The 12,993-nt window shown below is 39.3% G+C and overlaps 1 protein-coding gene across 6 annotated transcripts in view; it reads right to left on the bottom strand.

Moving 5' to 3' along the window:
* DSP (desmoplakin) overlaps positions 1–12,993 on the bottom strand; it is a 72,547-nt gene that overhangs the window by 20,305 nt on the left and 39,249 nt on the right. For 5 of the 6 annotated variants that reach the window (XM_050309204.1, XM_050309213.1, XM_050309231.1 and 2 more), the window contains 7 exons: positions 8,502–8,604; positions 6,678–6,826; positions 6,166–6,340; positions 4,325–4,453; positions 3,123–3,173; positions 1,981–2,142; positions 955–1,059 (listed from right to left, as the gene is read on the bottom strand). In XM_050309204.1, coding sequence (XP_050165161.1) covers positions 955–1,059; positions 1,981–2,142; positions 3,123–3,173; positions 4,325–4,453; positions 6,166–6,340; positions 6,678–6,826; positions 8,502–8,604 — 874 coding nt within the window. Of the gene's footprint in view, positions 1–954; positions 1,060–1,980; positions 2,143–3,122; positions 3,174–4,324; positions 4,454–6,165; positions 6,341–6,677; positions 6,827–8,501; positions 8,605–9,662; positions 9,715–12,993 lie in introns of those variants that run through there. The other variant, XM_050309221.1, reaches the window with a different exon arrangement.

Here is a 12,993-nt window from a genome sequence, read left to right as displayed (position 1 = left end):
TCTGGCATGAAGAGGCATAAAGCCTGAGGTGCATTAACAAAAAAGAGTGAAATGCACAAACAGTGCTGCAAATAAAATATTTCAACTGCAAATTGCTGTGTTCTCCTCCTTCCAAGGAATACTGCCCAACATGACTTTTTATGCTGGTTGTTTTTCAATTCAAAATCTTCACACAGTCCTAATGCATATTCTTTAGAAAATTACATACAACTTTTACTTCATCACTAGAGCCTACAAGGATCTTTCTTTTAAGAGACAAACTGACCACAGGATAAATAGGAATAATGATTTTACACAACACAGTAACAGTTAAAAAAGTGAACACACTAAAAAGCAGAAAGGATTATTTTTTTTTCCTTTTAGCTTCTTTCAGTTTCAGGGTTCTTATGCACTCTTAAAACTATAAGAACTACAACATTTCTTAATAAAATGAGGTCTTCCAAATAGCTGCAGCCTTTATAATTGAAAGGTACATGTATGCCAAGCTGTGAAAGCAAAACTGTCTTGGCTAAGCTGTTTAAAGGCACCATCAGTTTCAGTTGGAGAAAGTATTTGCACCTGGATTAAATATAAACCCTCAACAAAGGGTGTGACTTTTTTCAAAACATGCCTACTAAGATAGCAGAACAGCAACAATGACGTGCCTTCCTACCATAAATTCCACTGCACTGTAGTTAACTCTAACTAGATACAGCAATTTCATACCCTCAGATAACTCCCCAAGCTTAGAATTAATTTTTACATGCATCTATCACTGTGCAGTTGTTATGGCCAGGTTTGTAGGGGAAGGTAGTAACATTTATTTAATAGAGCTGGGTAAAATAGACATGCTTTTTGGCAGGCAAACCTTTCTCAGGTCCAGAGGCAGCACTTCATTGGTGAACTTTCATTGAGAACTTCTCCCAGGTAGCAATTAAAGGAGCAAGTGAAATCACACAAGTGTGTCTCACTCACCTCGATCTTGTCTGAAGCAGGATGCTGGTTGAGCACTAGCTGGTCACTTTCTTGCTTTAGCTTGTTGAGTTCTTTTTCTTTCAGCTCCAGTTCACTCATGCGTTTCTAAACAAACAAAACCACAGCATTAAACAAACTCCCAAAGGTACAGTGCACAGGATGATTTGTTCCAAATTTTCCAGATAGTTGTGATAATGTAAAATTATCCCTGCTAACACTATGTAGTAATTCTATTTGGTGTACTGAAGTTAATTATGAACACAGTAGAATCAAGGAAGGTACAATTATCTCAGTTCTAGTCTCTAGGCTTGCTGCTGCACAGAGCAAAGCACAAAAAGTTCTGCCTTTCCTAGGAGTAATGGAAGTAAAAATGACTGTATCTTGCAACACCCAAAACAACTGAACTAAAAAAAGTACCTTCTTAGTAGTGTGAACCTTCATTCCTTTTTCAATTTGGTGATCAGCACCAACACTGGTTAAACAAACACACATGCTCAATTTCCCTACATACCCACAGATGAGAAGGAGCAGTGCAAACTACCTCAGACCACGCACTTAATGTGCTGCTGGCAAAACCATCAGAGGAAAAGAGCCTCTGGTATAGCTCTACTTCCTAATGACAAATAACCACGGCCAAATACAGGGGCCCTCCCTAGCCCTTGCATAGTCCTAACAGGGAGAACTAAACTGCCTGATTCAAGTCCCTTAGCTTAGCATGCCAGCATAATGACTATGTGCACAAGCTATATGGGATCACTAGTCCACAGTGGACTGTGCCAAGGCCAGCTTCCAAGGTCAAAAGAAACCATGACAACTCACTGAATAATCTTCTTAATAGATGTCCTATCTTAACTCTAAAGGTTGTTACACTGTACTTAATTGAAAAGGGTTGATAAAATCCCCAGAAACTTTGAAACATGAAGAAATGCCCATCCCAGTGATGAGTCTTTCCTGAGACAGGCTCTTCCTCCCTCACTATTCCAAAAGAGGATCCATGGAAAATGGGGGAATGTTGAGCTGTCTTACAGAGAAGGACTCCTGCTTCCTGGCAATATCAGTGTTCCTGTCACTCCAGTCATAGAGAAGCTCCTCCTCCTCACAGTCATTGATCCACATGATCTCTCTGCTGGTGGCCTGAATGAGGTTCTGGAATTGACGAAGCTGATCCATTCTCTCAAAGGAGTATTTCTGCAAGGAATTCCAGAAATGAGAAGCCATAAACACAGGAATGCCTGTGCTGGGTGGAGAAAGGGAAGCCAAGAACACAGCACAGCATGTCTTTTTTATCATTATTTTTTTTACTAAAATAACAGTAAAACCCACACAACTATAAAAGCTGTTGGCAATGGACAGCAGATAATGTGCCTGGGCTTATTGATGAAATGTAATGGCAATGGGCAGCAGACAACATGTTTATAGAACAATGGGAACTTGATGCCAGCAGCTTCTGAAAGTCATTTCAAACACACATGTAGCAGACATGCAGGCAAGCAAAAAGGCATGGAAAAGAAATGTCCAAGAAATGTCTGAACACTTAACATCACTTTTACTTGCATTTGCTGCTCATAGAACATCTTTGGTGTTGTAGAACCTTTTGCACAGATGACACTTCATGAAAAAAATACCTTCTCTGTCTTCACATCGTAATACAGACCCTATTGCTTGAAATGTGCACAGGAATCAGCTTCTGATCCCAAGGGTTAAATAAACCATTTTCATAAGATTGTCACTGTATTTTATACGAAAATCCAAAGCAGGAAAGATGCACAGCCCTACACAGAACCTGAATCTAATCCCACCTTTGAGTAACTTTTTAAGCATCATATACAGTCTAATTTCTTCGCTACACTACTCCCATTAAGAAGGTAGAGTTCCACTCTCCACCTGCTTAGTGACCAACTCCCTTCACCTAGTGCAAACTAGAAACTTCCTTGTGGGAGTAAGTCAATTATACACCAGGCAATAAATTAATCTCAAGTTCATGACTCAAAATGAATCAAGAAACTGAAAAGCACTGTCAGTTTACTGCTGAATAGAATTATTTCAATAATTCTGTCACTCTGTCGCTGTCAAAACCTGAAGTGTCCCTTCACTACCATGCCAGTGTTAACAAAGCAAAAGCACCTTTGTCATACAGGGTATCAGAAATGAACACATCTCATGCTCACCAGTAGGCCTTCATATTCTTCCTCCAGCTGATGAACCGCAGCCTTCTCCCGCTGAAAAAGACACAGGAAATACTCAATCAGCCTTTCACAAGTTGCCTATTGGCTAATATTTCCTTTACAGTGTTAATATCATAATAACTACAGGTGGTAACCTGCAAATTCCTACAGAAGACATAGATGGATGCACCACTGGAGGACCACAGGAAGCATAAAACCAAGGCTCAGACAAACTTACTACCCTTAGGGATCACTTAGCATATAGACAAGTCTGCACATAACACCTGTAATACCAATGCAACTACTTGAAACTGGATTTCTTTTTGTACCAAATTCCTATGCTAGCTAGTCCTGGAGCTAGCTTTGGAGACTATGAAGTACTATAAATTACAATGGGAACTGAAGGCCACGATTTTTATTCCCACTTTTATGGCTGATAACCTGCCCAGCCTTGGAACTGGTATTCCACAGGGCCAGACTATCACCTTTCCTAATTGAAGCAGAAGGGAAAAAGGACTAACATCCCTTTCACTCTTCAGCTTGCTTGAGAGATCAGAGCTCCAGAACAGAGTGTCTTTTCTTTGGACTGCACTGTCTTCCTCCCAATTTAGAGAAAAGATGAATAGAAATAAATAAGCCTCCCTTCTCATCTTCCTAACTGCTGGGCTGATAGCAGAGGAAGCTAACTGCATTTTTAGTGACTTCTTTATTCCAATCACAAAATTCAGAGGAAAACAGAAGTCTCAGAAGGGGGAAAAAAAGTAAAAAGATCAACACTTAAGAAAAGTTTTAAGCTTAGCCCAGAATTTCTGCATGTTTCACAGAAAAAAACCCTGATGACTCAAGCCTGGATCTGAGCATCCACCCTATTCTTTCACTTTTTAGTTTAAAATACCTTGACAGCAAGTGAAAATAATCATTCTTAGTCATTCTTCTCACACAAAAAAATGTTACAATATTTATTTGTCAGCCTTGGTATGTACAACAAAAAGTTCAATAGCTACTAAATTTTCATTTCAAAATCTGGGAAAAGAAGTGAAACACAAATTTATCATGAAATTAGGGTTTAAAGTGGTTGCTATCATGACACCAGTGCTTTCTGAAGAGAGGATGAACTACTCAATCTTCCTTTTTTGTAGTGGAACAACAGTAAACCAAGGATATAAATCTAGACTAAGTAACTTGTAAGGGAAGCCAGTAATTACCAGATCTGTTTTGACTTTGTCCAAGTGCCAACGATAGTCTCCAATGGCATTGTGAGTTCTCCTATGGTCGCCTATTTGTTGCTCAATGGATGCTGCATCAAACCCCCACTTCACTAGCTCCATTTCAGCCTAGGAGAAAGAAACAGTATTTGTACTTTCATTTCCAACATTACTGCCCGAACTGGAGCATAAAGGAATGGAATTGAAGAAAACATGACTATGCATTAGAGAGTAAAATTGAACAAAGGAAAGTTCAGAACAGGAGGTTACAATTTCTTTAAATTGTCGTCACTTAAGCTCCCAAAGCAGAAGAAACAAAGTAGGAAAAATATTTGTTTATAATTAGACTAGATGAAGCACTCTCAGTATTGTGCTTTCATCTGTTTTCTTTGGATCAAACTGTTCTTTTATGTTCTACAGTATAGTTATGTTCTTATCACTCTGAAAACAAACTATGACTTTATCAAACAATGCTATTCATGCAGTCCATGCGAAAATACCCAGTTAAGTTCTGTAGCCCAATACATTATATTTCCATTTTAAATTTGCTCATGTAAACTTCAATAACTTGAGTTAAATCCAGTCAAACTAAATTAAAGAAAAAAAAAAAAGATAAACTGAAATTTTTATAAAACATTTTGTTTGTCTTGCATCTTGACAACATTTATTGTAGGATGCCAAGTGAAAATCTCTAGAAACTGCTTTGGAAAATAGTAATACTATTCATAATTACTGACCCAAGAACTGATTGCAGTTCTTTCTTTCATTTTTCCAAATATTAAAAGCCACTGAATTCGCAGTTCAGCTCCTCAAACTCCAGATCCTCCTTTCTGCTGTAAAGACACACTACGACTCTCTCTGAATGCCTGTCTGTGCATGTGCACAGTAAAGAAACAGATATCTTCATTCTGGGTTGGGACTGAATTTAGAAATTACCAGTCTGGAGTCAAATCTCTGTGAGTCAATAGATAACAATAAACCACACTCAAGCATGGGACTTCAAAGGCAGTGTTGAAAATGATCCAAGAAACAAAACCATTTTTCATTCAGCCATTTACAAGTTACAGGACTTTGACCCTTCTAGTTATATTTGAACAATCTAAAGAGACTGTAGCAACAGTGGCAGTCATGGCTGGCTGCCAGTATGTGAACAAAGGCTTGATTTCACTGCACTTTCCCTAATTCGGCACTGGAAATTTGACCAACCCTCTGCCCACCTGATTCTCCTATCAGCTAACCATCCAGACAGAAAAAACAGAAAAACATCAGCAGAAAACCTCAGCTGCTCAGAACTTTTTCCCACATCTCACCACATTACTAGGGGAAACGTTATCCTAGTCTCAGTGGGAGCATGTACTGGGATACAGCAAGGCATGGTGGAAAGAACAGGCATGAGGGGGAGAAAAATCGTAAAACACTGGACAGTGGTTAAATCTGTGAAGATGGTCCTATCTGTGTAAAGGGTTAAAATAACTATGAATCAAAGGAACTCTGTGGAAGGAAGGAAGAAGGGAAATATTGAGCACAATAATTTCTAACACAAATATTCCAATGCCTTTTGTTATGTTAACAGCTGTGTCTCATTTAGCTTTCAAATCTAACTTCCACACTTTTTCCTCTGCAAAAGAAGCCCCCAAATTCATGTTTGTATTTCAGTGGAAATTCACTATACATAAAATACTGGGGAGATGGATAGTGGGGCAGAAAGATGAACTTGGAATAATATGCAGGCATTCATGAGTACTTACTTTTCTTCTGGCAACCAAAACATTACTACATATGAGGCAACAATCATTAACAGCACCAAGTTTTAGCAGTCTCTGGGTTTTGCACAGATTTACCTTCTGCTGCCTCATCCAGTTTAGACATTCACTTGTGACACGTTTTGTGTATTCATCCCAGCCTGAGCCACTCTGAGAGGAGAAGCAACCACCGCCTTTGGAGCTGGCCCTCCTGGCACGGGGAACGCTGATGGCTTTGTACAGGGCACGCATTTGCTCTTGAAGCTGAAGCAGCCTGAAAGGGAAGGAACCACTTAGTGTCTGTGAGGAAAGCATAGAAACAAAGTAATTTATCTGTCTTACTGGACCACCAGGTATTCAAAACAAAGTGCTGAAAGCAAAAGCTGGAGAAAAAACATACTAACTAAAATTTCGTGAAGACAACTGAGGTGTGAACTTCCATCAGAAATACAATACTGCAAGGCCCTTTTTCATGTTAGCATGCCCGAAACAGATATAGTTCCACTTTATTGACTTCTATCACATCCTGCAACATCACAGAAGGTGAGCACTTGAGATACCACAAACTTCTATCAGTCACATTCCCGCCCCCAACCTTTCCCTGACAATACCTCTTTTGATACATGTCACAGGGCTGGCCCATCTGCCTCATCTCTCTGATCAGCCCATCCAGGATATCCATTTGGTCATTTGCCTGTGCAAAACACTCTTCCAGATCTCTGTTCCCTCTAATCTGGACACCATCCCCATATTTCAATTCCTAAAACAAAAACAAACAAAGAAAAAAAAAAGAAAAGGAGATTAAATTAAATATTCATCTTGGTTGTTTTAAAAGAGATGTTATGAAGACTGATTATTTTTGAAGCATGATAAGTTTAAACTGTCAGGTCTCTGATTGCCAATTTTGACTGACAGAAGGCCAAATAACAAAAGAGCCACAGTTGCTGAAAAGTCCTTATTAAAATAAAATATGAAAGTTATTAAGATGTAGTATCAACCAAAACATTCCATAAAGAACAGCACATCTTGACTGATATTTATTTCAGTGGAGCCAAGGCTTCACACAGTGTGCTAAGTTTTTAAGACAATATACTCTTGTGTTTAGAATATGAGAAGCAAACACTGTCTTTGTGGGAGTTGGCATATTGCTCCTGATTTTTCACAAGTTTCCCTGAGGTTCTAAAACTTCCCCCTCCTACAAAAATGCAGGTTGCACCCTGCCGTCTTCAGCTCCATGCATCATCACATTTGCATCCCACCTTATCACCCAAAATCTATGCAAATTCTCCATGCACCCTCTCAGTCCAGTGGACCAGCATGGTTGTGGTGTTTCAAGCAGGAAGACACTGCTTTTTGACCTCACCCCACGCTGACACAGCTGACATGCTAAACAAAACATAATCCAGCTTTGACCTGATTTTGCAAACAAAATGTTATGGACCTCATTACTTTGTCCCTTAGCAAGAAAAGAAAGAAACAAAGTAAGCAATGCATGTTGTGGCACCAAGCTGGAACTAAACATGTCTTTCTTTTAACTGCACTGGAATAATATTAATCCTTAACAAAAGGCAGTATTTACTCTGGCATTGATTTTTATATAAACATGGTCTCACGTCCTGTATCTCTGAAAAGGAAATAAACTGCTAACCACAGAGTTCATTCCTGAAAGAATTTTCTGTCCAAAGAGGGTCCAAAAGTGTGCATTAAATCGCATTTACTGCCAGAACTGTGAAGGGTTTTCACATCTCAGTGGCCTCAGCAGCAGGGTGCACTCACCACCCTGCACCTCCTCTGTCTTCAGCAGGAACAGAGGACATCCCATGCTTGCCAGGACTGAATCTAACATCAGTGAGTAACCCATCCCCAGGTACTATGAGTTTGTACCAGGGTGCTGTACTGCAAAGATCACCTGTATGCATTTGAGTTAAAACAGTCAAGAAGATTTTAATCTAGTTTCATACACTTCTTTAGGAATCATCTGGAAAAATAAAATAAAGATAATGAAGGTATTTCCTATGGTGATTAAGGTTCATTATGGCCCAGAAAATGATGACAATATTCTACAGGACACACTGAAAGAGTGTATGTAGTCATAATATTAGCAAGAGCTGTTTACACTGTAGTGTTCCTAACCTAAAACTGAAAAACAAGATGCAGTACAATCTGTTTGAGGATGGGTTTGTTTTTTTTAAAAATCAGAAGCCCCCCTTTTCTTAACCAGGTGCATTTCAATCAGTTTTACCGAACAGAGTACAGAGGGAAGAAAGAGATCCAGGAAGGAGGTATGCCATTACACTCTTAGTTGCCTCGCACAAACAGCTGAAAGGGGAGAAAGGAGATGAAGAAGCAGAGCCTGTGAGTCCAGGTAACAACACAGCATTCACTCCCTGTAATATTCATGATGACTTTTGATAAAAACAACAAGAAACACTCACGGGTTGTACTATGAGCTCAGCTCGCATCAGGCAATCCGAACAGTTTTGCAAAAGCTCCTGGATGGTGTTCTGGCGTCTGGACACTGTACAGGTCCCATTCTGACTGTTGTGGGGGACAAGGAGAAGATTAAGTAAATACAGAGGAATCACACATTTTGAAGAAATACAAGAAACGCAAATTTGGAACAGTTAAAGGAAGTTACATGGAGTACTCCACTTCATTTAGGTTCACAGAGACACACATACATTATCTGGCCCTCCTGCCTAATTGCACTGTGAAGTTTGAATGACAATTCCACGATGGCAGAGCCACTTTATAATTCTGCAACAGCTGGCATGGACTGACTTTGCTACAGGATAGAGTCGAACATGGAAACTGGCATGCCAGAAAGGAGAAAGTTTTTCTTCCAGCACAGGTATTTGTAGCTTTGATAGACAAAACTTTGGCAGGGTTACAGTGAGAATGAATTATTCACAATCTTTGTTAAAGTCAATACCTAGAGCATAGAGCTATGTGATGTAATTGTAAATGTTATCACACCAGCCATCAAAAGTCAGGGCATAAAAGGAAAGCAGGATCCTTGGCTGCACAAGCAAGTCCATTCAAGCATATGAAGGACCTTTTTACCAGCAGAAATGCACAAAGTTAGTGCAGTGTCTTAAGAAGGAATTGCAAGATGCTCAAGCTGTTACAAAAATAGCTATGGGACCTGGAGGCAGAGTAAATGCTTTCTTACAGAAAAATAAAGTGTGAGTTTGGAGGTTCCAAGTAAAATTCCAGCACTGAAAACACTAGTGGGGGAAAAAGCCAAGGCAGGTAATGGGGTCATTATTGTTGTCTTGCACATAATCTACTGCATATGTACTGCCAGGAGGTTGCTGGGATTCAGCCACCAAAATGAGCCACTGCTAGCTGAACAGGGGTGAGGTGCTTCAAGTGAGGAACCATTCCTTGCTGATGGGATCAGACCTCTCAAGCAAGCCCAGGCGGCTCCCAAACCCAAAACCACTACTAACAGATGGTAAGGAACTAAGGTGCTTCCAAGCCCTGCCTAGTTTTCCAGCTCATGTGCCCACATTAGATAACCTTTTCCATTACAAATCACTGAAGAGCCCAACATTCCATACAACACTAATGTCAAAAAGACCATCAATGGGAACCTGTCCAATTCAGAGCCATCAAGAAGTCTGGATCCAATAGAGATCTTTCCACTGACTTCAACAGACTCTGACCATCCTTGTCAAAAGGAATTGTGACAATTTAAAAAACTCAGCAGAACTGTCCTTGGGAAAATCACTGCAGTGGTGAGAAACATTCAACATTGTAACTTTAAGAGCTCTTCTGCAGCATGTGCAGCTGGTGCATCAGCAGCCTGCTGTTCTATCAGCTTGTCTTGAACAAATAGAAAAGGCCTGCCCAACTCTTCAGCAGCTTCCCCCAATACCAGTAAAGAGACCCTCAAAAATGTGAAGATAAGACTGGAGAATCACTGAAAGACATAAAAAAGCCGTACACATGCAGCCCCCAGCCTGTACTGTGACCCTTTGGCTGCATAAATGCTGCGCCCCACTGTGCTATGCACCACTGTGTACCTTGGAAACAGCTTAAAGAAAACAATTACGAAAAACAACATATGGGTCTTCTTTTGTGCCAGGCTTTTCATCAGCTTCCTTTTCTAAATCATTCCTTCTCCTTAGGCATCACTGTTGTGTTTAGATCTAGAAGTATGTGACTGCATCTGAAATTTGCATTTAATTACACCCTCAATTATTCTCATGAATGAAACAGAATAAGAGAGAGGAACCTTCCATGCAATTTTCTCTTTTTAGAACATCAGAAGAGTATTTTTTTCTTCAATCCATTTTTCAATCATGTTCTGACAGCTACAAATGCCAGGTATCCATTAAAGCCAAAAGAACTATAGATGGTGACCAGACTTACACCCTAATAAATCAGTGTATCTCCACTGGTTTCAATATCTTCACTAATCTCAAAGGCATTACTTTGCTTTACAGTGAGAGGAGGTCTAAACAATGGCTATCATAGTTAACATGGTAAGAAATTGTGAAGAAAAGCTATTTTCAAATAAACTACTAAAACAAATTAAAATATAGAAAGAGTAGAATTATAAGTATTTTGTGTTCATCCCAGTGATCCTTGAAGACTACATCCAGAATTATTGTCCAAGTAATAAAATGTTGGAAAACTGAAGATGGTTTAAAAAAGATGCCTTGAAGTGGGAGGCTTAAGCACACCCTAATTAGAGCTTCAAAAAAAGATCTACAAGTTGCTTGTTTACAGTTCACAGAGACCTTCACAAGAAGAAAGCAGCAAGTATTTAAGGTTTTCCAAACCAGTAGACAAATATATAACAAAAATAATGGCAAAAGTTGGAGTTATACAAATTGAAACCAGGAAAGAGCACACTATTTTATCAGTGCTGCTTTTAATACCCTGAATGTTAGTTTTGTTGTTAAAAAACTAACTAGGTTTTGTTAGTTGAAATACAGAAATCAACCCTATGATAATGAACAAACAGATAGTGGCCTGTTGGGGGCACCAGCTTTCAAATCTGTCAAAGGACCAAATGGAGCTAAATGGCTCTGGGGCACACCCAGAGACAGCAGATGCCACTACAAGAGATGATGTTTGACAGCATAGCTCCACCAAGTCAACAAGACTCAAAGACTACAAATCTGAAGAAGATTTAGCTGTTCAAATATACTCAGGGGCATAAATCAATATCTGAATTTTAAAAATATTTAGCAAGACAATACCTCAACATACACAGGTTGACAGTTCAAATGGCACCAGCACAATCTCATATAGACTCATATTCAATACCTTTCATCCTGCGACAAGAAAGTATTTCATTATTAGTTTCAAAGGCCTTTCAATATAACTCTTAACGAAGCCAACAGGCCTCTAAGGTGGATGAGTAGATCAAAGCAGAAACTCCAATGCAGAGCAATACGACATCCAACCTTGAGGTAGCAGTAAAGAGACAGCCAAAGGAAAACTATATCCAACACAAAAAATACTGGACCAAAGAAGCTGAGGTAAACCCTGAACATGCTGGATGGCATCATAACATAGTGCAAAGCTGGATTTTTAAAGTAAAACCATGTAACCTACATGCTATGAAAAAATATATTTATGTCCCTCAGGAAGATGTAGGATCCCAACAGTCCTCACAGAACACAGTTAAGTGAATTACTTTACACAGTATTTTGTCAGTGTCTTTCTTGCTTTGTCTGATTTTCTTTACATGAAAGTGAATTGAGTTTAAAGTAATGTTTGGTCATTGCAACAACTATGCTACAACATACTATTGCTGCTATGGCAATTTGATCTAACTCTGGCAGCATTTAAAGCTTGAACCTACGAATAGGATCCTGCAGTACCAGACACTGTAGGCACACCATGCAGTGAAAATATGGACAGATTTTTCATTTGGTCTACTGCACCCCTGTAAATACAGCATTATCAACCATTCCAGCAGAATGAGAAAGAATTGGAGGTTGGTCTTTTAGCAGGATTCATAAAAAAAGAGTGCCGATTCATAAAAAAAGAGTGCAGAGTCTCTCCTACTAGTAAATATATACATCTACAATAATCTATTTTCTGTGCTCTTTTGGTTCTGTAAACACTACAGAACAGTGCTGAGTGAAACAGCCCTGACTGCTTCACACCTCAACTACCTTTTTGTCCCTTCAACTCAACATTTTAGACTACGACACTTATTTGGAAGGCAACTCATGAATTTCAAAAAGATACTATTAAACAGAGTTCTTTATGGAAATAACTTAGTCTTAATAGTCACTATTAAAGGAACAAAGGAAAACAAAACAGGATAGCTTCTTTGTTTTAAAATTATGAAAACACTTCAAAACACAGATTAATTGCTTTTATTTGGGATCTTAAAATGTAGCCCTGTCTCTCTCTACCCTAGGAAAGGCATAGTATCTTCATGTTGTCATTCTGTACAGGAGTAACCTTGTTCCGAGCATGTCAAGGCAGAACACGTTGCTCCCTTGTTATACTACACTCCTGCTCTCCCAGGGAAATAAGAGCAGAGCCCAACCTCTGCTGGCACCAGGATTTGGGCAGGATAGTAGCTCAGCAACACCTCATTGATGGAATATACCCTACTGGAGCTAAACTCAGCCATAGCTTTACTTGAATTTAATTGAATCCTCTATTTCTGGACTTGGATTGTGATTAACTGTTGAGCAGTACCAGTGATCCTCACAAGACCCCAAGTTGTACTGAAACAAGAAACAACTATTCCTGTTTTTCATAAATGAGACTGAGAAACATGCTCAAGGACATATGATGAGTTATGAGAGTTGAGACAGACACAGAGAACCCAGCAGTGCCCACATCACTGGAACACAGCAGGGTTGAGTGCTGCTGCCACTGACTTATGCAAGCAGTGAAAAAATTTCCTGAATGATATATTTTGAATAAATCAAATATCCTCTATAAACA

This window comes from Myiozetetes cayanensis, unplaced genomic scaffold (assembly GCF_022539395.1).
Source record: "Myiozetetes cayanensis isolate MyiCay16 unplaced genomic scaffold, myiCay2020 scf1, whole genome shotgun sequence".
NCBI classification, from domain to species: Eukaryota; Metazoa; Chordata; class Aves; order Passeriformes; family Tyrannidae; genus Myiozetetes; species Myiozetetes cayanensis.
This window is presented reverse-complemented; position numbering and strand designations above follow the sequence as displayed.